Below are 27366 nucleotides of genomic sequence, written 5' to 3'. Positions count from 1 at the left end.
GAAGAAAATCCAGATGGATCAGGGATGATCGGACATCTGGTGTGGAAAAGTCCAAGTAGGTCAAAGGGATTGACCGGACACTTGGTGGAGAGTCTTAGCAGGTCAAGGGAGTGACCGGATGCTAAGCATGATATACCAACAGGTCAAGGTTGACCGGATGTTGGCTTGGGAGACTTGGGACTTGGTTTGGGCAAAAACCAAGCTCTGGATCGGTCTGCAGACCGATCCAGTGATACGGTTGGGTATCTGATCGGTCTGGTGACCGATCAGATAACCAACAGAAGGCGATCATGGTTCTGTGGGCTTACTGATCGGTCTGGGGACCGATCAGCATGGAGCCTGATCGGTCCCCGGGACCGATCAGGGACGCTGAGGTGGGATCGGTCCAGGGACCGATCAGATTCCACACAGAGAGTTGGGCAACTCTCTGTGAAGCCTTCTGATCGGTCTGGGGACCGATCAGCACAGGGCCTGATCGGTCCCCACGACCGATCAAAGCACGATAGCGGAGTTCGGGAGAAAGCGCTGATCGGTCTGTGGACCGATCAGGCACACTCCTGATCGGTCCACAGACCGATCAGTGACGATCCACTTCCTCCCTGATCGGTCTGCAGACGCAACGGCTAGTTTTCTCGCTGTCTTCTTCGCAGGTATAAAAGGATCGAGGGCATCTTCTGTGCGACAACTCTTCTTCCTCCTTCCTGTTGCTAAGTGCTGCTGTGCTTGAGTTTTGTTGAGCTCGTCCAAAGCTTCGCGTGAGCTTCCCCGACTGGAACAGCTGCTGCTTCATCCGGACTCCAGTCGACGAGAAAGCAAGATTGGTAGAGTGCTTGTGTATTCTTATTGTATTTCTTGCTTACTCTTTGTTCTTGTACTCTTTGTTTGCTGTTGCAAACGTTTGTGGCGAGGTTTCTCCACCCACAAGGAGTATATTGTATTAGCCGGTTCTCCGGGGACTCATCCACCGACGGATTGACTGGACTCGTCCACCTTACGGACACGCCGAGGAGTAGGAGCCCTAATCTCCGAACCTCGTTACATCCTCGTGTTAAGGTTTGGTTTTCTTCTCTTTCGTTTCTTTGTATTTTCCGCTGCACTAACGAATTGTAGGAAGAAACACAGAGAGATTTGGGGTCGGCTATTCACACCCCCCTCTCTAGCCGTACGAAGGATCCTAACAAGTGGTATCAGAGCGAAGGTTCGCTCTTCATCGGATCAACACCCGTGGGAGCAAAGCTAGAGAATGGATCTCTATGGAGAAGATGTCACCATTCCACCCTTCTACGAATGCGGCGACTTCGCGTATTGGAAGGTAAGGATGAAGTATTTTCTTATGACTAACATAATGAATTGGTTTTGTGTACAAGAAGGATTTACTCCTCCGGTGGATAAGGAAGGAAAACCACTTGAGAAGAAGAAGTGGACGAAGGAACAAGTCCACCAATCCACGATCAACAATGAGGTAACTAAAACAATTGAATTTTCATTACCTACTAATATTTTGTGTAAGATAGGTAAATACAACAATGCCAAGGAGTTGTGGGATAACTTGGCCAAGTACCATGAGGAGAGCTCCACTTCAAGCCATGAAGAGGAGCCTAGTGAGCCAAGTAGCTCACATCATGGAGGGAGCGAATTAGAAGTTGAGGGTTACTCAACATCTAAGGACAAAGAGGAGGAGAGTTCTTCTTCAAGTTCAGAGCAAGAAGAAGAAGCTTCTACCTCCGAAAGGGATGAAGAAGAGAGCTCGCATCCACCCTCAACCCTAGGTAACTCAAGCAATTTAAGTTCAATTAAATTACACATTATGTGCTTTGAGTGTAGGGAACATGGACATTACAAGAGTAAGTGTCCAAAGAGGGTAAGAAAGACTCCACCGGCGCCAAAGGTCAAGGAAGCCGGAGTTCCGATACGCAAAGGCAAGGAGCACGTGGTGTGCTTCCAATGCAAGCGAAGGGGACATTATCGGAGTCATTGTCCGAGGGGGAGGCAACCTCACAAGGGCAAGAGACCGAGCACTTCTATAGGGGGAGCTAAGGCAAACCCTAAGGTATCATTTAAGTCTCATTCGTGCAATACTAGTAAGATGCATGCTAGAAATTTTATTGCACTAGTCAATAATGATAAGCATGATAACATTAGAAATCGATACACATGCTTAGGTGCCAAACATGTGAGCCTAGATAAGGATAACACTAGGAAAGTCAACCCTAGAATTACCTCATCTAAGGTTAAGGAGAACCTAGGTAGGAATCCCAAATCAACTAGACACATGCCTAGGAATGCCTCAAAGAAAAATGACAAATCAAAAATTGAGGTATTAGAGAAGGAGAATCAAGTCTTGAGGTCAAGACTTGATACTTTGGAAAAGGCTCTTAAAAACATGGAGAAGTCATCTCTAGGGTTTAAGAGTCAAAAACCCAAGTCCAAGGACAAGAAAGGTTTGGGTCACAAACCTAAGTCCCAAATGGTCAAGCCCACTTACCACAATGTTCCATTTGATTATGGAACAAAACCTAGGGCTAGGAAGACCATTACCAAGGTTACAAGGGGAGTCACCCCTATAGTTGACCTTGATGAGACCCAAATGACCAAGGCTTCAAAGCCTAAGAGGGTCATTAGGAGGGTTGCTAGGGAAGTTATCCCTAGTGAATATTTAGTGAACCCAATGAGCTCTAATAGGTATTGGGTTCCTAGGAGCATCTTCTCTATCCCATAGATGGGTTAGAGAGTGTCAACTCCAATTAGAAGGGTAGTTAACCCAACTTTGAGGAAATTGACACTCAATGAGCATTTTCAAGGTCTTGATAACCCTTGAAATTGAAAAAGGATTATTATTTACTCCTTAAAGAGTAAATTGTGCCATATTTGAAAAATATCGATTTTAATCTCATTTGGCACAATTTAAGAAAACCTAGAGAAATACCATAATTGGGATTTTGGTTGTCTCTTAGGGATATATGGGCAATCTAGGGTTAGATTCTAAGTTAGCTAAGGCTAAGGATACTTAGATAGGGAATTTAGGTATTTTATTTGTGCTAACTTCCCATGATTGGTTGTCATATGCCATGCCATGACATCATATTTATTTTATTATCATTTGAAATGTCATGATCATGCTTAGGCTAGTTTTTATGTCATGTTTATTTAAGTTTCAAACTTTATGCCATGACATCATGACATTGGCACATGTTTTCATTTATGATACCATTTTATGCCATGTCATCATCTCTTGCATTAATAATCAATTGAATTGATTTAAGGATGAAAAACACATTTTGATATTGAGATCAAAGTTGTGTTTAGAAAATGCATGAGACCTCAGTCTAAGATACCTAAACCCATATCTCACATCAAATTGACTTGAATGTGGTTTGATACACCTTAGATGTGTGTGAGATATTAGGATCATGAGTTAGGATCAAGGTGCATAGTCCTTGTACCTAGATGAGCCTAATTCAAGAAATGGGGATCATAGGGAACGCTTGTGTACAAGTCATGTACATCTAGCCCTAAGATTGTGGTCCCAAATTAAAGGGTTTGAAATCATTTCAAAATTGTTTTGAAAAACCTTGATGAAGCTTTCCTAGTGATAGCATTCATCATTGAACATTGTGATACAAAGTTGAGTTAAACTTGAACTATTTCAAAGTTTTTGAACTTTGTATCAAGATTGAAAATGGAAACTATTTTCATAGAAAATTACTTTTCCGTGATAGTATATGGTATGAGGTGTATCCTCAAAATTTTACGATTTTGGAATTTTCTGGAATTTATTAGGAGTTTCGAATTTCGGAAGGAAATCAAATCTCGATTCGAGTATGGATCGGTCACGGACCGATCCGGAAGTTCGATCGGTCGGTGACCGATCGGTGACGATCGATGCGATCGATGAGCGTGGATCGGTGCGGGGACCGATCCAGATTCGATCGATGCGAGGACCGATCGGTCGTGCGGTTCGATTTTCAGTTGGTCTGAAATTTCATGGAAGTTGGGTTTTGTGGATTTCTAAAGGTTTGAAACTCTCCAAGACATTGTTGGTGCAATGGTCAAGGGGGAGTTGACCTTTAGGGGGAGTTTTTACCTAATTGTCAAGGGGAGTTGACTTTTAGGGGGAGTTTTTACTCCTAAAGACTTGAGTGATATGGAATTATCACTAAGTTGGTTGTTGAGTTTAGTATCAAGGGGGAAATTAAGAGTTTCAATGAAAGGTATGGGACTTTCATTAGGAAGAAACTCTTGACCCTGATATCCTCCTTTTCTTTTTGATGTGTGTCAAAAAGGGGAGAGTGCTCATTGGAGAATTATTGTAGAACCCAAGCTAGGTTATCGGGTTAACCTAAGCTAGGGGAAGAATGTCAAGGAATGTTCGAGGAAGAACATTGGAATACCTTTTGATGTGTGTCAAAAAGGGGGAGAATTATTGGAGAACCCAAGTTAGGTTATCGGGTTAACCTAAGGGGAGAATGTCCAGAGAATGTTCAAGGAAAGAACATTGGACATTGGAAGATGGTTGGAAAACCTAAGTTAGGTTATCGGGTTAACCTAACTTGATTATGATTTTGTCAAACATCAAAAAGGGGGAGATTGTTGGTGCAACCTTAGGTCAAGGTTGACCCGACTCGAGTTGACTTGACTCGAGTTGTATTTTGATGTTTGACTTGGGAAGATTGTTGATGCAACTTTAGGTCAAGGTTGACCTAGTTGAGTTGCATGTTGATGTTTGACACTCGTGAGAGAGTTCTATTCTTGATGTGAGACAAGAATAGATGTTTGGGGGATTGTAGGTGCAACCGTAGGTCAAGGTTGACCTGGTTGACCTGATTCGGAAAAAGTCCAAGTATGGAGACTTGGCAACGGAAAAGTCCAAGTATGGAGACTTGGCACTGGAAAAGTCCAAGTATGGAGACTTGGCACTGGAAAAGTCCAAGCAGGGAGCTTGGCACGTGGGAAAGTCCTAACTGGGATGTTAGGTAGTGTGGAAAGTCCTGGTGAGTGGAGCCAGGCAGTGGGAAAGTCCTAACTGGGATGTTAGGCAGTGTGGAAAGTCCTGGTGAGTGAAGCCAGGCAGTGGGAAAGTCCTAACTGGGATGTTAGGCAGTGTGGAAAGTCCTGGTGAGTGAAGCCAGGCAGTGGGAAAGTCCTAACTGGGATGTTAGGCAGTTGGAAAGTCCTGGTGAGTGAAACCAGGCAAGGGAAAATCCAGATGGATCAGGGATGATCGGACTTCTGGTGTTGGAAAATCCAGATGGATCAGGGATGATCGGACTTCTGGTGTTGAAAAGTCCAAGTAGGTCAAGGGAGTGATCGGATACTTGGCACGAAGAAGAAAATCCAGATGGATCAGGGATGATCGGACATCTGGTGTGGAAAAGTCCAAGTAGGTCAAAGGGATTGACCGGACACTTGGTGGAGAGTCTTAGCAGGTCAAGGGAGTGACCGGATGCTAAGCATGATATACCAACAGGTCAAGGTTGACCGGATGTTGGCTTGGGAGACTTGGGACTTGGTTTGGGCAAAAACCAAGCTCTGGATCGATGCACCGATCGATGTCTGATTGGGTATCCGATCGGTGCAGTGACCGATCGGATAACAACAAGCGATCATGGTTACGTGGGCTTACCGATCGATGCGGGGACCGATCGATGGAGCTGATCGGTCCCGGGACCGATCGGGGCCGAGGTGGGATCGGTCCGAGGACCGATCAGATTCCACACAGAGTTGGGCGCTCTGGGGCCCGATCGGCGCAGGGCCGATCGGCCTGATCGGTCCCCACGACCGATCAAAGCACGATAGCGGAGTTCGGGAGAAAGCGCTTCGTTGCCTGACCGGTCCAGGCACCTCTGATCGGTCCTGGGCCGATCGGTGACGATCCACTTCCTCCGATCGATGCGGGCCGATCGAGGTTCTAGCGCATGGCTAGTTTTCATTGTCTTCTTCGCGTATAAAAGGATCGAGGCATCTTCGTGGGACAACTCTTCTTCCTCCTTCCTGTTGCTAAGTCTCTTTGTGCTTGAGTTTTGTTGAGCTCGTCCAAAGCTTCGCGTGAGCTTCCGATTGGAACAATTGCTGCTGTTAGAGTTTTTAAAGCTGCTGGACTCCAGTCGACGAGAAAGCAAGATTGGTATAGTGCTTGTGTATTCTTATTGTATTTCTTGCTTACTCTTTGTTCTTGTACTCTTTGTTTGCTTTGCTGTTGCAAACGTTTGTGGCGAGGTTTCTCCACCCACAAGGAGTATATTGTATTAGCCGGTTCTCCGGGGACTCATCCACCGACGGATTGACTGGACTCGTCCACCTTACGGACACGCCGAGGAGTAGGAGCCCTAATCTCCGAACCTCGTTACATCCTCGTGTTAAGGTTTGGTTTTCTTCTCTTTCGTTTCTTTGTATTTTCCGCTGCACTAACGAATTGTAGGAAGAAACACAGAGAGATTTGGGGTTGGCTATTCACACCCCCCTCTCTAGCCGTACGAAGGATCCTAACACCAAGCTCCCTGCTTGGACTTTTCCGTGCCAAGTCTCCATACTTGGACTTTTCCCGTGCCAAGCTCCCTGCTTGGACTTTTCCGTGCCAAGTCTCCATACTTGGACTTTTCCCGAATCAGGTCAACTCAAGTCGGGTCAACCAGATCAACCTTGACCAAAGGTTGCACCCACAATCCCCTAAGTTCCTATTCTTGTCAAACATCAAAATACAACTTCTCTATTCTTGTCAAACATCAAAATATACCTCGAGTCAGGTCAACTCGAGTCGGGTCATCCAATTCAACCTTGACCTAAGGTTGCACCAACATGGGGAAGCGTGCACGCATCGAGAAGCGTGTCCGCATCAAGCGTGCCCGCGCCTCCCCGGGGTCCTATATAAGGACCCCCAGACGTCGACGAAGGTATGCGAAAATCCTTACTGTAGCCACAGTTACGCTGCTTCTCTCGTTGCCTGACTTGAGCGTCGGAGGGCCGTCGCCGGGAAACCCCTCCCGGCTCGGCTTCTTTGCAGGTTCGCCGGAGATCTACACCACCAGTCGGAGACAACAGAGCGTGCCACATCCCCAGCGTCCATCGACTCAGCGCTCGGACAGGATCAATGTCAATACTCACTTTCATTTCATAAGGAAGTATATTTAAGTCAAGAAAAATAATTGCTCCATGTGAAATTAAGTGATCAAGTAGTTGATACATTTACAAAGTCATTAAAGGCGGAAGTTTTTTAATACCTAAGGAATTTGTTGGGAGTTTAAGGAAAAATAAGTTTAAGCGGGGTAAATGTTGGCATGTAAACTTATTTCAAAGATAATTTTTCTTCAACTATGCAAGAACAATACTGAAAATAACTTGATTTCATTAACCATGTAATGAAGTTGTCAAAATCAATTTGACTTTATGTGACTCTTCATGAACTAAGTAAAATTCAATTATCTTACTACATTTAGTGAAACTCTTTATGACAAGAGAATTATTTTGTGATGTATTAATTGTAAAAAAATGTGGAAGCATAAATCTAAGTGTATAAATAGGAATATTATATAATGATAATTTATGATCAATAAGCAATAAACATTCTTCTTCATAGAGTCTCTCTCCGATCCTCATAATTTCTTATAAAGTTTCTCTTATATTCTTATTTTCTCATTCTAGATCCACTAAAATTCTAACACTTTTTTACTTTGGTGAACTCGTAATCGATGTCAGTGTTAGGGAGATGTATCCAACATTGAGAGGATCTTCCTTAAGATATAGACTATGCTTTCCGTTTTGTGGGCGACGAATATGCAAGCTCTCATATATAAACAATTTACCTTTCTTAAAGAAAAAGAAGACAGACATGCCATATACACATTAAGACTCATGATAATACTATCAAAGAACTATATGACTCAATTAGATTGTAATAACGCCTCTAAAGGCGACAGTATACATCATAATACAAAAGCAACAAAGACCACGTTGTCATGAACCTTTCGGCTGCTAAATGATTAACTTGGCACTAGCTCGTTCCACCAAATACAGTATGTATACATACTCAGTTGATGCGGATCCATTATTTGCACCAATCTAACACCATTGATGGACCATATTTAGAGAGAAGGCTAACCCTAATAGATTATTCTACCAAGATCATGCATGATTGCCCACAATTCTATCATCAAGCCACCATTAACATGGATATATGCTATCCCCGACAGAAAAGGAGATAGCACAAACATTAAGTAAATCAATTGGGGGTCAAACACAAACTTTTACACAGCAGTGACAGAGAAGCTTACTCAGACTCGATATATTTGTTTTCTTCTTTGCGATTTGAGTAGCATATCACCTAAAAGCAAGACCATTGGGAAAATGGAGCTGCAGCTTGATTATAAATATATCTGAATTGCTTTTGCTAAGGCGAGAAAGGCCCGTAGCAGACATGTTGGAATTCAAGCTCTAAAACGTTCAGAATGTGAAAGAAAACCTCAGGCTACAGCTCTCCTATTTCCTCGGTCTAAACTATAAAGTGAACAGCCCTGTTGTTTCCAGGTCACCCGAAAGAAGTGTGATCAGTGCATTACAGTGACAAGCACTACGGACGTGCAGGGAAGGGCGTATAAATTCTTCATCGTTGGCGAACTGAAGAACAATGAGTAGATCGATGTTGTTCAAAACAAGGATGGTGTGGATGGTTGCCATGATGATGAGCGTTTTCTCCTCAGGTTCGTTAATTGTCGATACTTTTTCTACGTTTTGTTTTGATGGAAAAACAGGACACGACTCTGTTTTCTGTTGTTTGTCGATCGTAATGGTAGATTTTGGCTTCTTCCGGCTCGGCTCCACGCTCGGCGTTAACTACGGTCAAGTTGCCAACGATCTACCGACTCCGGAGCAAGTTTTGACGCTGTTGACGTGGCTGAAGGCGAGCAGCGCGAGGATCTACGACGCGAATCCGCAGGTCCTCGCGGCCTTCGCCGACACCGGCATCGACCTCATCGTCACAGTGCCCGACGAGGAGGTTCGGCGGCTGACGGACCCCCAGCTGGCCCTGCAATGGGTGGCCACCAACGTGCAGCCCTACTTGCCGGCCACCATGATCACCGGCATCGCGGTCGGGAACGAGGTGTTCACCAGCGGCGACACGACGCTGATGGCCGACCTCGCCCCCGCCATGGCCAGCATCCGCGCCGCGCTCGTCCGGCTCGGACTCGAGACGCGTGTCCATGTCTCCAGCGCCAACTCCCTGGCGGTGCTGGAGAGCTCGTACCCTCCGTCGTGCGGGGCGTTCAAGGGGGAGCTGGCCGGCGCGATGGCGGCGTTCCTGCAGTTCCTGGCGGCCACGGGGGCGCCCTTCTGGGTCAACACCTACCCGTACTTCGCCTACAAGGACGACCCGTCGGGAATTCCGCTGGATTACGCGCTGTTAAACCCCAACGCAGGGATGGAGGACCCCCACACTCGGCTGCGCTACGACAACATGCTGTACGCGCAGGTGGACGCGGCGATCTTCGCGCTCGCGCGGTTGGGGTACGGCGGAGTGGAGGTGCGAGTGTCGGAGACGGGGTGGCCGTCGAAGGGCGACGCCGACGAGGCCGGGGCGAGCGCGGAGAACGCGCGGGTGTACAACAGGAACCTGCTGGTGCGGCAGATGGCGAACGAGGGGACGCCACTGGTGCCCGACCGGAGGCTCGAGGTCTACCTGTTCGCGCTGTTCAACGAGGACTTGAAGCCCGGGCCGACGTCGGAGAGGAACTACGGCCTCTTCCACCCCGACGGCACCATGGCCTACAACCTCGGCCTGGCGGCGCTGCCTTCATCCTCTTCCACGACTGCCTCCATCGCTCTCACCTCCTCTGCTACGACAAGGGTAATTCATTCTGCTTCCTCTCGGTTTCCTTTCCCAAAATATTTGCTTCGTTGTTACTTTTCAATGGAAAATTCAAAAAAAAAAACAAATAAAATAAATAAATAAAAAGGACACCTCAAATAATTCATCGAAAGTCTTGTTTGTACGAGACTGGTTTTTTTTTTTTTGTTTTGTCAGATAAAAGATGATTTATAATATAATTCTGGTCGGATTTTTTTTTATTTTTTTTTGTAATTGATTATGATTTTTTTTTAGATTTATTTTTTCATTTAAATTATAATTTAGATAGAGATAGACAACCAGAGGTAGTCCGAAGGCCTCCCCACTTGGCACTTGGCAATCCAATCATCCGTCTACCGTCGATAATATTCGGATGATTTCTAACCGTCCATCTCAATCTAAACTATGATCAAAATGAGAAAATAAACTTAGGATAGGATCATAATAAATTATGATTGAATCATGATCATGATCTAATTATAATTGCATTATAAATCATGTCAATAAAAAGTGGAAAAAAAATCCTTCAGCTGTTTGTTTTGGGTACTAATAACTATTATAAATACTATCTAATAATTATTATAATTTATTTCGGATGAATTTAAGATTTAGTGTTTAGTATTTACATATGAAAGTTATTTAGTAATAGCTGCTAATAAATTTAATATTTAATATTTAAAATTTAGAATATTTAAAGATGGTTATATCAAAATTTTATTTATCAATTTGGTAAAAATTATCTAATTTTGTTAAAATTATTTTAAATTAATCAAAATTATTTTAAAATAGTGGTATGAGTTATTATATAGTTGTTAAATCCTAAATTCTAAATTTTAAATTTATCCTATTGTATTGAATCAAGAGATATTTTTATAATAAATGAGCATTCATTTGATTTTTTTTTTCAAAAAAAGAATGTCTATGTGATGTTTCTCTTAATTTGGGATCTCCTTTTACTTTTTGCCCCCATAAATTTTACTCAACTTTGCTCCAATTTTGACCAAGTAATGCATTCCATTGCCATCTCGATCACTAACAATATTATGACGATGCTCACAGGAAATGAGCACGAAATTTGGCTGCAGGACCTTGATACTGTTGTTATTCTCTTGGACAATAATCCAAGCTTTGGTCAGCAAAGCAGAGTGAGAAAAGGCTCTGATTTAGACAGACTGTTCCATGAATGCACCATGCCATTTTATCCTCTGTTTTTTTTTTCTTCACTTTATACTATTTATAGAGCACTAGGCAAGTTCCTTGTATTCTTTGCATGGCAATTCAGTCAAGGATTATATTGGATTCCTTAAATGCCCAACAGCTGAATAGTCTTTAGATCCATACAATTTGGACTGATGTAAGCATAAGCTGAGCTTGTAAATTTATTTGATGATTAAGAATTAATATAGATTGTGTTTCATAAGTTTTAAAATTTTAATTAAATGGCTTGATGCCTTTTTATCTCTCATTTCATTAAATAATTAAATGAATATGATGCGGTGATAAGAACCTACATGACACGAGTCAATTATCACAGTGTAAGTCAAAGTCAAGGCGATCAACATCAGGACTTAAGCGAGGCTCAGCTACATCCGGAGGGGAAGCGGATCATCTGTCAATTGGAGGTTCCCTTGTCTGATCGATCATCTGAGTAAGTGAGTACAGTTAACCCGGTCGGCAAGAAAACAAGATAAACGGGCCGAGAGCCCGAGTCGAGCAGAGCACCTGTCCGGCTCGGAGAAGGGCGTTGGCATTATATGTTGGAACCCCAAGGTTATTTTGGTGTGATCAACAAGTTAAGTTAGGTCCTGTGTGTTTTTAACCTTATGTCTAAGTGTGTAGGAGCTTAGGAGTACAGGTAGTCGAGCAGAAGACGCAGCTAGTAAGAAGGACGACACGTGGTGCTTCCGAGGGACGAGGCGCTGCGGAAGAGTACACCGACAAACTAGAAGAAAGCATGCGGTGGTTCCGAGGGACGAGAAGCCGGAGCGAAAGACTACTCGAGGAGGAAGAGATGCAGCTAGCGAGAAGGTCAGCACGGGGGTGCAACCGAGGGACGAAGACTGCGGATGAGTACACTGGTGGATGAGAAGGAAGCACGCAGCGATTCCGAAGGACGAGAAGCTGGAGCGGAAGCCTGCTCGAGAAGACCGGAAGTTGGGTTCGGGTGAGCCCTATTCCGGATGACAGAGATCACCCAAGCGAGCGGAAAACTCGGTTTGAGGCGAACGGAGCCGGAGCAGAAGCCCCGGGCTGAAAAAAGTCAACATCTTTGACTTTCCCAGTCGGGCCGCCCGGAATCCCTTCAGGGTGCCCCGACCAAGGCTATAAATACAGCATTGGTCCAGAAGCTTTTCATCAACTCAGAAATTGTAATTCCAATACTTGTATTCTCAATCTCTAGATTAGCTTCTTTCTTTTTGCGCTTTCATTGCTGTAAGAGGCTTCTCTGTCTGAAGGAGATATTCTAGTGCGACATTTTCCTTGGATTAACAACCTCCCCGGTCGTAACCAAACTATTCAACCCCCCTTCTAGCTGACCGCAACGGTCTAACAAGTGGTATCAGAGCCAAGGCACTTCAGGAGGACTAACCGCCGAACGAAACAACAAGATAATGGCCGGACCAAGCATTTACCCACCAAAGTTCGAAGGAGAATTCGCTAGCCGGAAAAACCGAATGCAGATATTCTTTAAAACCGATTTTGATTTAATGTTAATTATGGAGTTCGGTTTTACAGCACCAGAAGGTAAGGAGAAATACCATTGGACGAAGAAGGAGCAGGATGACTGTGTGGCAAACGGCAAAGCAGAGTACCATCTACTAACTGTTCTTCCGCCACAAGAAGTCAACTGGATCGACAACTACGACTCCGCAAAGGAACTTTGGGAGAAGTTCCTTGAACTGCATGAAGGAACGTCCAAAGCAAAGCTCGCAAAACGGGATTTACTCCGCAACCAGCTCACCAGCCTGCGACTTGGGGAAGACGAGACAGTTGCGCATCTGCACTCAAGGATAAAGGAAATTATCACCGGACTTTCAAATCTCGGAGAGACGGTAAGTAACTGAGATTCGCTAAGGTACGCACTAAATTCATTTCCTAGAAATTCAAAATGGGCATCACTAGTAGATGCCTTTTATATTTCAAAAGACTTAGAAAAAATTACATTAGAAGAATTTTTTTCTACATTTGAAGTGCACGAATCAAGATGTACAGGTACGAAGGAGCCCAAGAACAACGTCGCCCTCAAAGCATCGAGAGACGAACCTGAGCCGGAGTCTTCTCTTGACAACGAGGAAATGGTAATGATGGTAAGACGGTTTAAGAAACTTTGTAAATCTAGAACCTCTAACCATCCGCAGGGTAAAAAAAAAAGGATGATCCGCTACTACCACTGCGACGAAGAAGGGAACGTCAAGGACAACTGCCCCAAGCTAAAGAACAAGGACAAGGATAAAGGTAAAAAGTCTATCCAAAAGTGCAAGGTCCTAAAGGCAACGTGGGACGATACGTTGTCCGAATCGGAAGTCGAGGCGTTCTCCGAGCTCGCATTAATGGCGAGTCATCAAGACGACGACTTCGAGTCAAGCTCTTCGGAAATGAGCATCGAGAGCATCGATGAAGGGGGAGCCACGTCGGAAGATAGTAGCATTTTAGGGGGAGACACGGACAACGAGATCGACAAGATAAGTTAGGTACGATCTCTTCCTCCCGATAAACTCTTTAAATTCGTTAAATCATTAACAAAAGATTGCTGCAAATTTGAAAAAGAAAACAAAAATTTAAAAGTAATACTAGCTAAATCTTGCCCTCTAGAAGATTTAGACAAATCAAAATTAGAAAATGAAAAATTAAAATCAGAAAATAATAATTTGAAAATGTAAATAGATAGTCTAAAAATCATGCATGTTCAAATAAAACATATTTTAGAAAATACAACAATTTAAATTGGTATTTTCGATATCATAAGGGACAAATTAGAAATATTTCAAAGAAAAATGTCCTTAAGAAATTCCTAGTCAATCCAGTAGGTTGGAACTTATATTGGGTTCCAAAGTCCTGTTTGACTTGAACTTGAATTAATTAGATTTAAAGTTTTCAGCGAGAAAACAAGACATTAAAATTAGACATTAATTAGCTTTATGTTGCTCCAATAACCAAGAAGGTCTAGTGTCTCGCCACGACCTGGAAGTCAAAATATTGAAATAAAAATATTTAATTAACTTTCTGATAAAAGCATTAAGGTGGAAATTTAATAATGCTTTAAATAGTTTTTAAACATTTTTTTAAAAATTTTACAAATTTTTTTTAGAAAATTTCTTTGTGCATAAAACTTTTACTTAAAAGTTAAAAGTCTTTCTGAAATTAAAAATTTATGCGTAAATCTTTACTTAGAAAAATTTTCAAAAATATTTTTGTAAAATATCTTAAGTCAGAATTTTTTTTTAAAAAAAAAATCTCTTACTTAAAGTTTTTTTTTAACTTAGAATATTTTTTTGCTAAAAATTATTGCAAATTCTCTAACTTAGAATTTATTAAACTTAGAATCTTTGTTAGGAAAGTTAGAAAAAAAATTTAACCCTTAGATTTTTTCGGAATCCCATTTTTTATGTGATCAAAGGGGGAAAAGGAAAAGTATAAGTCTAGAGGGAGGTAAACCAAAATTTAAATTTTCTATCTTTTTGCACTTTATTACAAAATTAGTTAGTTTATTTTTTATGTCCATTTTCCCTAACTTAACTTGGGTTGCTCACATCAAAAAGGAGGAGATTGTTGAAACCCCAAGATTATTTTGGTGTGATCAACAAGTTAAGTTAGGTCCTGTATGTTTTTAACCTTATGTCTAAGTGTGCAGGAGCTCAGGAGCACAGGTAGTCGAGCGGAAGACGCAGCTAGTGAGAAGGACGACATGCGGTGCGTCTAAGGGGCGAGGCACTATAGAACAGTACACCAGCGGACAAGAAGAAAGCGTACGGTGGTTTCAACGGACGAGAAGTCGGAGCGGAAGACTGCTCGAGGAGCAAGAGACGCAGCTAGCGAGAAGGTCGGCACGGGGTGCGACCGAAGGATGAAGACTGCGGATGAGTATGCTGGCGGACGAGAAGGAAGCACGCGGCGATTCCAAGGGACGAGAAGCCGGAGCAGAAGCCTGCTCGAGAAGACCGGAAGTTGGGTTCGGGTGAGCACTATTCCGGATGGCAGAGATCACCCAAGCGAGCGAGAGACTCGGTCTGAGGCGAACGGAGCCGGACCAGAAGACTCGGGCTAAAAAAAGTCAACAAAGTTGACTTTCCTAGTCGGGGCGTCCGGAACCCTTCCGAGTGCCCGGAGTTGACTTTTTGACCAGATCGGGTCAATCGTGATCTAAACGTTGGGGGATAAAGTTTTATCCCACGCAGGGCGCCCGGAACTCTTTCGGGGTGCCCGGACCAAGACTATAAATACAGCCTTGGTCTAGAAGCTTTTCATCAACTCAGAAATTATAATTCCAATACTTGTATATGCTCAATCTCTAGATTAGCTTCTTTCTTTTTGCGCTTTCATTTCTGTAAGAGGCTTCTTCGCCTGAAGGATTAACAATACTTGTATATTCTAGTGTGACATCTTCGTTGGATTAACAACCTCCTCTGTTGTAACCAAGCTATTCAACCCCCCTTCTAGCCGGCCGCAATGGTCTAAAATTATATACAATGAATCGATAAAATGATAGGAGAGGAAATAACGGATAATTAATAAAGGAAGGAGAAAATCAAATAAAACACTCTATCTATCATTAAATGGGGAAGAAGACAAGATAAAGACATCCTCCGTCGGTAATCAATAATATTAAACAGGAGAATATGAAAGGTCGCCCAAAAAGGTATAAAAAGGGGATATCAGGTATGATGAAAGGCATGAAAAAACTTTATCCTGAGTGCTTACTATTTCCTCTCCTATTGCTGTTTCTGACTTAAGCGTCAGAGGGTCAACGCTAGGGACCCTTTTCTTGGTTTTGGTTTTGTTTTACAAAGAACGAGGTCTTCATCTAGTCAGCGAAACTGCCACCTCCCTGGCTATCCAGCTTCGTGCCCTCGGACAGGATCATTTTGGCGTTGTCTATGAGAACGTAGCCTGCATCCGAGCAAGAAGATGGAAGACGTTGGACGACTCACCACAGTGACGATGACATGAGAGGATCTCAACACATTAATATAGGCTCAAGTGGCAAAGATATTGGAGCAACAGCAACAATAGGCGATGGTCGAACGGAGAGTACAGGAGCCTACAGCTTCTGCAGATGGTTGTCGGGTTGAACGAGAAGATCGAACGGAACATCTTTCCAATCAGGACCCGAATGGAAAGAGGTCAATCGACACCTATGGGGAAGAACCTCATGCACCAGTCCCCCTGCTTCAAGAGCCATTCTGGACCCCTGCAGAAGAGATGGGTCGGGCTGACAAAGATTGGGGATTATCCTCTAATGAGACACCTGTTCGAAGCACAAGAAAAAGGAAGCCTGGGGAGGACGACTTGCTCGAACAGGTCAATCAACAATTTTAAGAAGGGATTCTAAATGACCCTCTGCCGAAGCATTACACCCCATTAACGATTGGGGAGTATAATGGGATGACCGACCCCGATGACCACTTGGCCAAATTTGACAATGCAACCACGCTGCACCAATACTCAAACGGGGTAAATACTGAGTTTTCCTTACCACATTATCTGGATCAGTGCAACACTGGTTCAAACATTTGTCGAATGACTCAATACATAGCTTCAAAGACTTCCAAGCGGGCTTCCTACATCATTTTGCTAGCAGTCATCGCCGCCAAAAGATGAATGTGAATCTGTTCTCACTGAAGCAAGGGTCGTGAGAGGTCTTAAGAGCATATATACAACGCTTCAATCAGGTGGCGATGGACATTCCGACAGTCTCCTCAAACGTATTGGTAAACGCTTTCACTCAGGGACTTGCTAAAGGAGAATTCTTCCGGCACTCATCCGAAAGCCACCAAAGGAATTTAGCCATCTACAGAAAAGGGCCAATGAATTCATCAATGTAGAAGAAGCTCAAGCGGCCAGAAAAACAGAAGTACCCACCGAACTAGTGGCGGCATCAACCGAGAAACCATCAACCTCCTAAAGGGCCCCGATCGGGAGGAACTCAATCACAGCACGAGCCTTGGATGCATGTTGTGTGGCACGTTGGGTCCGGGCGCCCAAAAACCTCTAAGGGCAAAATATGGGCGTTGATATTTTGCTCTTTCCATCAGTCGGTGACTCATAATACCCGGGACTGTTACCTGGCTAGCAGCCCGGCCCCGAGAAGGTAGTATCATCAAACACCATCGCTCGATCGGAGATAAATGCGCCGACCAACTGGGCGAAGGGAAGGCGAAAGGACAGAGGTCGAACCACATCATAATCTGTCTCAACAACGAAGCAATCCAAGTCCTGTTTGGGAGCAGGCCGAACGAAGACAATCCTCGGCTCGGGAGGAAGAAAATAGGAGAAACGCTGCTCGGGTGAGATAGGAATGATCGTCGGGGGGCCGACCGGCGATGATTCCAATCGGGCGAGAAAGTTGTGTGCTCGACGACTTCAAGTTCACACGGTTGCCTGCAACAAGGAGAAGGTCGAAGGACCTAATATTAGTTTCAGCCCGAAGGATTTGGAGGGGATAGAGATCCCCCATGACGATGCCCTAATTATCCAAGTGGTAATAGCTAATTATATTATTCACCTCACCTTTATTGACATAGGAAGCTCGATAAACATCATATTCAAGAAGTTGTTCGATCAGCTGTAAATTGATCAATGCGACTTACTACCATGACGACTTCACTCTACGGGTTCACCAACAACGAAGTGTTGTCGATCGGACAACTATGCCTGGCCATCTTGCTCGAGGAAGAACCGCTGAAAAGAACACGGACGACTAATTTCATCGTGGTGGATGCACTGTCAGCCTACAACGTCATTATGGGCCGACCGGCTCTGAATGAGTTTCGAGCAGTGGTATTCACTTTCTATCAGAAGATCAAGTTCCCGGTAGAGAACAAGGTGGGTGAGGTCAGAAGTGATCAATTGGTTGCTCGGCGTTGCTACGTTGAGATGGTTAGAACGGAAGCGCGAGCTGCCCAGAAGACACTGCGCTTGGAGGTAAGCGCTATCATGGAGAAGCCTCCTGCTCTGGTCTACGATGGGAAGGAGGAGGTCCAGATCCATCCGAATCGATCGGAGGCGACAACCTTTATCGCCACTGATCTAGAGAGCAAGAGAAAAAAGCAAAGTTGGTTGCCTGCCTCAAACGAAACTATGACGTGTTTGCTTGGATGACACACGAATTATCTCGCATTTCTCTGAGTGTGGCTCAGCACAAGCTACATGTCTGACCATATGCCCGTTTGATTAAACAAAAGAAGAGAGATTTCAGCCCGAAACAAAATTTGATCATCCGAGCAAAGATAGAGAAATTACTGGAGGTCGGCCATATACGGGAAGTCCAATTCCCGAGTTGGCTCGCTAACGTGGTATTAGTCTCTAAGTCAAGTAATAAATGGCAGGTCTACATCGACTTCCACGACTTAAATAAGGCATGGTCGAAGGACTTCTATCCGTTGCCTCGAATAGACCAAATGGTGGACTCCACAGCAGGTTGCGAATTAATATGCATGCTGAACGCATACCAAGGCTACCGCCAAGTGCCACTCGCCTAAGAAGATCAAGAAAATGTCAGTTTCATCACAGCTGATGGAATCTATTGCTACAGCGTCATGCCGTTCGGGCTGAATAACACCGGAGCAACCTACCAAAGGCTGATGAATAAAGTGTTTCGTAGGTAGATCGACCAAAATATGGAGGTCTATGTCGATGACATACTAATAAAATCCCTCCGAGTGGTCGACCTTTGTGCAGACGTCGAGGAGATGTGCCAAACTTTGAGAGCCTATGGGATAAAAATGAATCCCAGCAAGTGCTTGCCCGGTGCGAGGAGCGGTCATTTTCTCGTGTATATTGTGACTGAGCAGGGGATCGAGGCAAATCTAAGTAAGGTAAAATCCCTACAAGACACACCCCCGCCCCGTAATTTGAGGGAGGTTTAACGATTGACCGGGTGAATCACTGCACTTTCAAGGTTCATCTCTGAGACGTCCGATCAAAGTATGTCATTCTTCAAAGTATTGTGCCGAGCTACCAGATTTCAATGGAACGTAGAGTGCAATCGAGCTTTGGAAGAACTCAAGGAGTATCTTAACTCCTTGCCTATAGTAGCTAAGCTGAACACTGGAGAAACTCTTTGGATCTATTTGTCATCCATCGAGCATGCGGTCGGATCAGCATTGGTCAAGAAGAATGGCCATGAACAGTAACATGTGTATTTCTTAAGCCATATATTAAAAGATGCTAAATCTCGCTACACTTGTCTCGAAAATTTAGTTTATGCTCTCGTACTTGCCGCTCGTAGACTTCGTCCATATTTTCTTACTCACCCGATTGTAGTCATGACCAACAGTACCCTGGGAAGATTTCTCCTCAACCTAGAGGCATCCGGGAGGCTGATCAAATGGACAACCAAATTGAGCAAGTTTGATATCCAATATCAACCCTGAACGGCAATCAAAGTTTAAGCCTTGGTTGATTTTGCTACAGAGGTTCAGAACGCTGAGCCGACAGTAACTTGGAGAATATATGTTGATGGTTCGTCCACTCGACAAGGCAGCGGGGTCGGCATTCTACTCATTTCACCACAATAATACCGGATATAACTTTTCGTTCAGCTGGATTATTGGGCCACCAACAACGAAGTTGAGTATGAAGCCTTGATAGTCGGCTTATAGGCAGCACGGCATGTCGGAGCCACAAAAGTTCTCATTCACTCAGATTCTCAGTTGGCCGCCCAACAACTATCAGGTACGTTCGAAATTAGCAGCTCCCGACTCAAGTTGTACGCATAAGCCTTCGAGAAGCTAAAGGCAAATTTTCAAGAGGTCACTATACAAAAGATCCCCTGATCAGACAATCAAGTGGTAGATGAGCTAGCTAAGTTAACTAGTTTATTATCACCAGTCGTGATCAACCATCCGATTGAACAGGTCTTGTTGGTGGCACACATCAACCGGATGGAGGGAGTAGTTTACTCAAGTGACTGGAGATCGCCACTAATTGACTTCCTCCAAGCAGGTATCATGCCGACCGACCAAGAAGCAGCGCGACTATTAAATAAAAGGGTCGGGTGGTTCACCTTGATCGGGGATCAGCTTTATAAGAGAGCCTTTTACAGGCCCTTACTCAAGTGCGTTGGACCGGAGGACGCAGAGTACATTCTACAGGAAGTGCACCAAGACTCCTATGGAAGTCATCCGGGAGGTCGTTCCCTAACTCGAAAGATCCTCCTAACCGGGTATTTTTGGCCAACTTTTCAAGAGGATGTCGCTCGAACAGTGTCCACCTGTCTGTCTTGCCAAAGGTATCACAACATCCAGCAATGACCAACTGAGGAGATGAAGGCATCCATGATGTCTTGCCCGTTCAACCAATGGGGCATGGACATCATAGGTTCATTCCCCATGGTGACCGGTCAGTGGAGGTTCCTGCACATCACTGTGGACTACTTCTCAAAGTAGGTGGAGGTCGAGCCGCTGGCAAAGATAAGTGAGCAAATGGTCATCAAATTCATCTGGCAAAACATCTTGTGTTTATTCGGCATCCCCCACCGACTCGTTACAAATAACGGAAGGCAATTCACTGGTCGGAAGCTCAAAGAATGGTGCAAAGGTTACGGAATTCAACAGACCTTCACCTCCATGGCCTACCCCCAAAGTAACGGTCAAGCGGAAGTCGCCAATCAGGAGATACTAAGAAGACTGAGAGCTTGGCTCGACCACATAGGAGGCAGTTGAGTTGATGAACTCTCAAACATCCTGTGGGCCATGCGTACGACCCCAAAGGAGACAATCGGCGTGACACCATTCCATCTGGTGTACGGCAGTGAAGCACTAATCCGACCGAGTTCAACACTATGACGAGGAGAACAACGAGCAAAGATTAATGGAGCTAGACTTGGTCGACGAGACATGAGACAAAGTTGTTGTTCGGCTTATGGCGTACTGACAGCGGATGAAGTAGAACTACAACCGAAGGGCGATCCGAGATCTTTCTAGGTCGATGCTCTAGTGTGGAAGAAGAAAAAGTCGAACGACGACGTCACCAAACTCGAAGCTCCATGGGTAGGACCTTACAAGTGTTGGTGCAGGTAGCACTAACGGTCTAACCCAGGTTTTGATGAATGACAAATAGGTTAAGTTAGTTGTGTTGTTGTCTGACACTTTGATCAAGTGTGCAGGAAAAGTCCAGCTAGGTCGACGGGCTGACCGGATAGCTGGCGAGAAGTCCAAGCGGGTCGACGGGCTGACTGGACGCTTGGCGAGAAGTCCAGCTAGGTCGACGGGCTGACCGGATAGCTGGCGAGAAGTCCAAGCGGGTCGACGGGCTGACCGGACGCTTGGCGAGAAGTCCAGACGGGTCGACGGGCTGACCGGACGTCTGGCAGGTAAGTGAGGTAAGTCACTAGAGGGGAGTGACTGTGAGGACGCGTTCCCGGGAAGGGGACATTAGGCGTCGATCCGGCTTAGATCCATTTCGGATATCTAAGTCGAGATCGTGACTAGATTCCGGTCTCGGAAAGACGGAATCTAAGTCATACTCTTGATGCTAATTTTTATTACTTAGCGTATCTGTAAAAATGTGCTAACTGTGCTGCAGGGTTTATTTGCCTCGGACTAACACTGTTTTGTAAGTAGGGGTGAGGGTCAGGCTGGGTCCAAGGCCCTGGAAGGATCCAGCGCCGAGGCAAATTTTATCCAGACGACGTTGACACTTGGAGCATGCTGGTTGGGAGTGTTACGTCACCTCGTGCGCCGGAAGGGATCCAGCGCCGGGCGCATATAAAGAAGCCCAGGCAGGAGCTTCAACACATCGGTCTGAGAACTCGAGTCCAATCACTCTGCGCTCTGCGCTCCAACAACGCTCACAAAGCTCCGACGACCCACTCCGGCTCTCCTTTTAATTCATTGTTTGTCGGTTAGCTTTGTTTTCTTTCTTTTCATTAGCAATATTTGTACGTAAATTGTAATTATCCGAATTGCTAGTGAATTGCCCAACGAAGGTACTCAAGGAGTACGGGCCTTCGAGTAGGAGTCGTCACAGGCTCCGAACGAAGTAAAAATCAACCGTGTTCATTTCTTTACTTCCTTACTTTTCCGCTGCGTTTTAACTCGAGATTTTCGAATCGATATTCACCCCCCCCCTCTATCGAATCTAACGGTCTTACAAGTGGTATCAGAGCAGGTACCGCTCTGATTTGGTGCAACCACCAATCAGACAGGGGGTGAAATCATTTTTTAACAATTCCAAACTGATATTATTATCTTTTTGGAAGATTTTTTTTGTTGCATTTAAAATCTAAATTGGTACAACACCAACTTAGAGTTTCTATTTTCTCCCGCACTGCTAATCCAAGACGAAGTCTTGGGATTTTTTCCAGTTAATTTAGTGTGTGCAGGATAAGATGTCTCAACAAGAAGGCTTCAGCACAGTACGTCCTCCCCCGGGATGACTTTTCATACTGGAAAAGAAGAATGGAGGTCTACATGAAGACAGACTACGACCAATGGATGAGCGTCACAAGGGCTTACAAAATTCCAGTAGACAACTCCGGGAACATAGTAGACCACGAAGACTGGACAAATGATATAAAGAAAAAGCATCAATTGAAAACAAAGCCATCAATACTCTACACTGCGGACTAACACGAGAAGAACTGAACCGAGTCGGACCGCATCAAAACGCTAAGGAGCTTTGGGATAAACTGATCGAGCTGCACGAAGGAACAAGCGACGCGAAGGTAACAAAAAGAGATTTGCTGTTAAATAAAATTTTTAATATAAAAATGCAGGAAGGAGAAACGGCAAGTCAGCTCCACGTGAGGGTCAAAGATATCCTCAACGGTCTCCACGCGATAGGCCACCAAATGGAGAACCGAGACTTAATCAGGTATGCGTTAAATGCTTTTCCGCGAAACAATTTGTGGGCATCAATCATAGATGCCTACAAAATTTCAAAAATTTATCTAAATTAAAATTGGATGAACTCTTTTGTGAATTAGAACCGCATGAGCAAACTAACGCCGGGGTCGAGAAAGGTGTAGCTTTATTTGCGTGTTCCTCTAAAGAAAAGAAGAACAAGCCGAATCAAGAAGATTCCGATCAAGACTCAAGACGAAGAACACTAGTGAACTGGTAAGGAAAATGTTCACCAGGAAAGAGAAACTTCAAACAGGATCTTTAATCAGTTCGCCACCTGACTCAAGAAATGTCACATGTTTGGATGTAAAAAGGGGCACTACAAGAACGAATGCCCAAGATTGAAACTTGACAAACCAAAGTCAACAAAGAAGAAAGCCCTCAAAGCAACATGGGACGATTCCTCCTCGGACGAATCGGAGGGAGAAAGGCAAAGCACCAAAGTCATCTCATGCTGATGGCTCGCGAAGTTGAAACGGAAGACGAATCAGAGGAATCGGAAGACGGAATCGAGCCACGAGTCCGCACTCGTTTCCGAAGGTTCAAGAGGTATACCTAAACTTAAATCGTAAATTCTTTAGAATTATCTCGTGTTTGAATAAAAATTAGTTAAATTGGAAAATAAAATAAATCGCTTCTTGAGGAAAATCAAAACCTCAAGGAACAATTAAAAATTCGAATCCAACTCAAGATCGAACACTTGAGGAGGAGAACTTATCATTAAAAATGAACTTAATAAGTTAAAGGAAATGTTGGAAAAATTCACAACAAGATCTAAAAATTTAGATTTAATTCTAAATAACCAAAAGGCATGCTATAATAAAACCGGACTTGGATATAAGTCAAACTCAAACAAAACCTTTAAATCATTATTAACCCAACACAAAGCAACTAAACAAGCTTGGGTCCCGAAAGCGTGCTTAACCACGCAAGTAGGACTTAATCAATTCTATATACCTAAAGATAAAATACATTATATAAACTTGAATAAATCAGATCAAAAACTAAAAAATAAATCTAAATTAAAATCAAAATTCAAAACTCAACAAAATTTAGATTATCACCAAGTTGATTATAACTATAAAAAGAATCGACACAAGCCTAAAATTAAAACTTAAATTAATGGCCAATAATTCAGGGGGAGACTCCAGAATAGCTGGCACCTCCAAAACTAACTTACCCGACAGGGTAACCCAAACAAACTAACCAACCCGGCAGGGTAATTAGGATTAGAGACCAAGTTTAATTTGAAACATGGTATTGGTGAAATTTTTTGGATGATAGTACGTTAGGGAAACTTGGGCATCGCATGTCTAGAAAGATATGGTTTCGATCTGGTGCATTTGGCCAAGTGGAACTGACCGAAGCTACCCTTAAACGAATCCTAACCAGTTAGACCAAGATTTAGTACTAAGTTCCGTGGATAGGACTATTCGGAAAACCTCGAAAGATTGGTTACTTCTAATGATGTCCTTGTGACTCACCAAGCTTAGAAGTTTATCCGAAGAATGCCTATTTGTGGAAACCAAAGCTAAGTCTGAATCTAACACAAGTTAAAACAAAACTCTGTAATCAAACTAATTTCATCTCACAAAATCATAGGATTCCTTGATTGATAATATAGATCGGGTGAGATGAATAAAACTTAAAAATTAATTTCAAAATGTTAAAACTTAAATTAATTTCAAAATGTTAAAACTTAAATTAATTTCAAAATTTTAATTTTAAAACTTAAATTAATTTCAAAATTTTTAATTTTAAAAACTTAAATTAATTTCAAAATTTTAATTTTAAAACTTAAATTAATTTCAAAATTTTAATTTAAAAACTTAAATTAATTTCAAAATTTTAATTTTAAAACTTAAATTAATTTAAAAATTTTAATTTTAAAACTTAAATTAATTTCAAAATTTTAAAAACTTAAATTAATTTCAAAATTTTAATTTTAAAACTTAACTTAATTTCAAAATTTTAATTTTAAAACTTAAATTAATTTCAAATTTTCAATTTTAAAACTTAAATTAATTTCAAAATTTTAATTTTAAAAACTTAAATTAATTTCAAAATTTCAATTTTAAATTTAAAAATTAATTTCAAAATTTTAATTTTAAAACTTAAATTAATTTCAAAATTTCAAAACTTAAATTAATTTCAAAATTTCAATTTTAAATTTAAAAATTAATTTCAAAATTTTAATTTTAAAACTTAAATTAATTTCAAATTTTCAAAACTTAAATTAATTTCAAAATTTCAATTTTAAATTTAAAAATTAATTTCAAAATTTTAATTTTAAAACTTAAATTAATTTCAAAATTTCAAAACTTAAATTAATTTCAAAATTTCAATTTTAAATTTAAAAATTAATTTCAAAAATTTCAATTTTAAAACTTAAATTAATTTCAAAATTTCAATTTTAAATTTAAAAATTAATTTCAAAATTTTAATTTTAAAACTTAAATTAATTTCAAAATTTCAAAACTTAAATTAATTTCAAAATTTCAATTTTAAATTTAAAATTTTCAAAAATTTCAATTTTAAAACTTAAATTAATTTCAAAATGTTAATTTTAAAACTTAAATTAATTTCAAAATTTCAAAACTTAAATTAATTTCAAAATTTCAATTTTAAATTTAAAAATTAATTTCAAAATTTTCAATTTTAAAACTTAAATTAATTTCAAAATGTTAATTTTAAAACTTAAATTAATTTCAAAATTTCAAAACTTAAATTAATTTCAAAATTTCAATTTTAAATTTAAAAATTAATTTCAAAATTTCAATTTTAAACTTAAATTAATTTCAAAATTTCAATTTTAAACTTAAATTAATTTCAAAATTTTAATTTTAAAACTTAAATTAATTTCAAAATTTCAATTTTAAAACTTAAATTCAAAATTTTAATTTTAAAACTTAACTCCAAAACCTAAAAAAAAAAAAAAAATTAAACCATTCCCAGTTTTGGACTGACATTTTTTTTGGGTTTTACTTTTTATTGAAAATTAGATTTAACTTAGTTTTGAAAATTGTGGAAATTAGATTTTTCAAAACTTAAGTTTACAAACTAAGCTTCTCAAAATCATTTTCCTTAATTTTGAAAATCAATTTTCAATATCAACTTGCTTAAAATTGTGAAAAAAATTTCAAAATTGTTTGTTTTAAATCACAAACTTTTTATCCTTTTTACTCAGTCTTTGAAAACTCAACTTTTCAAGTATTTTAAACCATGGTTTTGAAACTAGTACTTTTGAACTTTAAAATTTTGATTTTTGAAAATTAGATTTAATTATTTTACTTTATCAAAATTAGTTCTACCAAACTCCTTTGAAAACTAAAAGTAAAGTTCAAAATCAATATTTACAAACTGAAATTTGATTTGCAAAAACTCAAGTGTTAAAAATTATGAAAGTTAGATTTTTTCAAACTTAAATCACTATCAAAACTTAAGTTTTAAATTAAATCGTTTTCAAAAGCTTAAACTCCCCCAAGTCAACTTGACTATTTTTTAACCAAACTTTTTATTACTCTACACTATGCTTGTTTACCCCTGCTTACTTTTTGATGAATGCCAAAGGGGGAGAAGGGTTAGGTGGTTAAGTTAGCTAAACCAATTTGAAAACACAAACTGACTTTAAAACCACACAAATGCATGTTGTTTCGTACATATGCTTTCACTAACTTAACCAGGTTGTCATTCCATCAAAAAGGGGGAGATTGTTGGTGCAGGTAGCACTAACGGTCTAACCCAGGTTTTGATGAATGACAAATAGGTTAAGTTAGTTGTGTTGTTGTCTGACACTTTGATCAAGTGTGCAGGAAAAGTCCAACTAGGTCGACGGGCTGACCGGATAGCTGGCGAGAAGTCCAAGCGGGTCGACGGGCTGACCGGACGCTTGGCGAGAAGTCCAGCTAGGTCGACGGGCTGACCGGATAGTGGCGAGAAGCGGGTCGACGGCTGACCGGACGCTGGCGAGAAGTCCAGGCGGTCGACCGGACGTCTGGCCGGTAAGTGAGGTAAGTCACGGGAGGGGAGACGCGTTCCCGGGAAGGGGACATTAGGCGTCGATCCGGCTTAGATCCATTTCGAATATCTAAGTCGAGATCGTGACTAGATTCCGGTCTCGGAAAGACGGAATCTAAGTCATACTCTTGATGCTAATTTTTATTACTTAGCGTATCTGTAAAAATGTGCTAACAAACTGTGCTGCAGGGTTTATTTGCCTCGGACTAACAATGTTTTGCAGGTAGCGAACAGTGAGGGTCCGGGCGCCCGGAATGGCTCCGGGCGCCCGGAAGTCCGAGCGCCTGGAAGGGATCCAGGCGCCCGGAGGCAAATTTTATCCCAGGACGACGTTGACACTTGGAGCATGCTGGTTGGGAGTATTACGTCACACTCCAGACGCCCGGAAGGGATCCAGGCGCCCGGAGCAGCATATAAAAGAAGCCCCAGGCAGGAGCTTCAACACAT

At 42.1% G+C, this 27366-nt stretch overlaps 1 protein-coding gene across 2 annotated transcripts; it reads left to right on the top strand.

Moving 5' to 3' along the window:
• The first annotated feature begins 8403 nt into the window (after positions 1 to 8403).
• On the top strand, positions 8404 to 11545 carry LOC122045338 (glucan endo-1,3-beta-glucosidase 11-like). 2 transcript variants are annotated; one of them, XM_042605519.1, is made up of 3 exons: positions 8405 to 8693; positions 8787 to 9838; positions 10898 to 11545. In XM_042605519.1, exons 1-3 carry the CDS (start codon positions 8621 to 8623, stop codon positions 10985 to 10987), a joined length of 1215 nt encoding a protein of 404 aa, XP_042461453.1. In that variant the 5' UTR covers positions 8405 to 8620; the 3' UTR covers positions 10988 to 11545. The 2 variants fall into 2 exon arrangements, with proteins under 2 accessions (XP_042461452.1, XP_042461453.1); XM_042605518.1 differs by lacking the exon at positions 10898 to 11545 and having other exon boundaries at positions 8404 to 8693; positions 8787 to 10017.
• Positions 11546 to 27366: the final 15821 nt, after the last annotated feature.

Source organism: Zingiber officinale, chromosome 2B, assembly GCF_018446385.1.
Source record: "Zingiber officinale cultivar Zhangliang chromosome 2B, Zo_v1.1, whole genome shotgun sequence".
Classification (NCBI taxonomy): Eukaryota; Viridiplantae; Streptophyta; class Magnoliopsida; order Zingiberales; family Zingiberaceae; genus Zingiber; species Zingiber officinale.
This window is presented reverse-complemented; position numbering and strand designations above follow the sequence as displayed.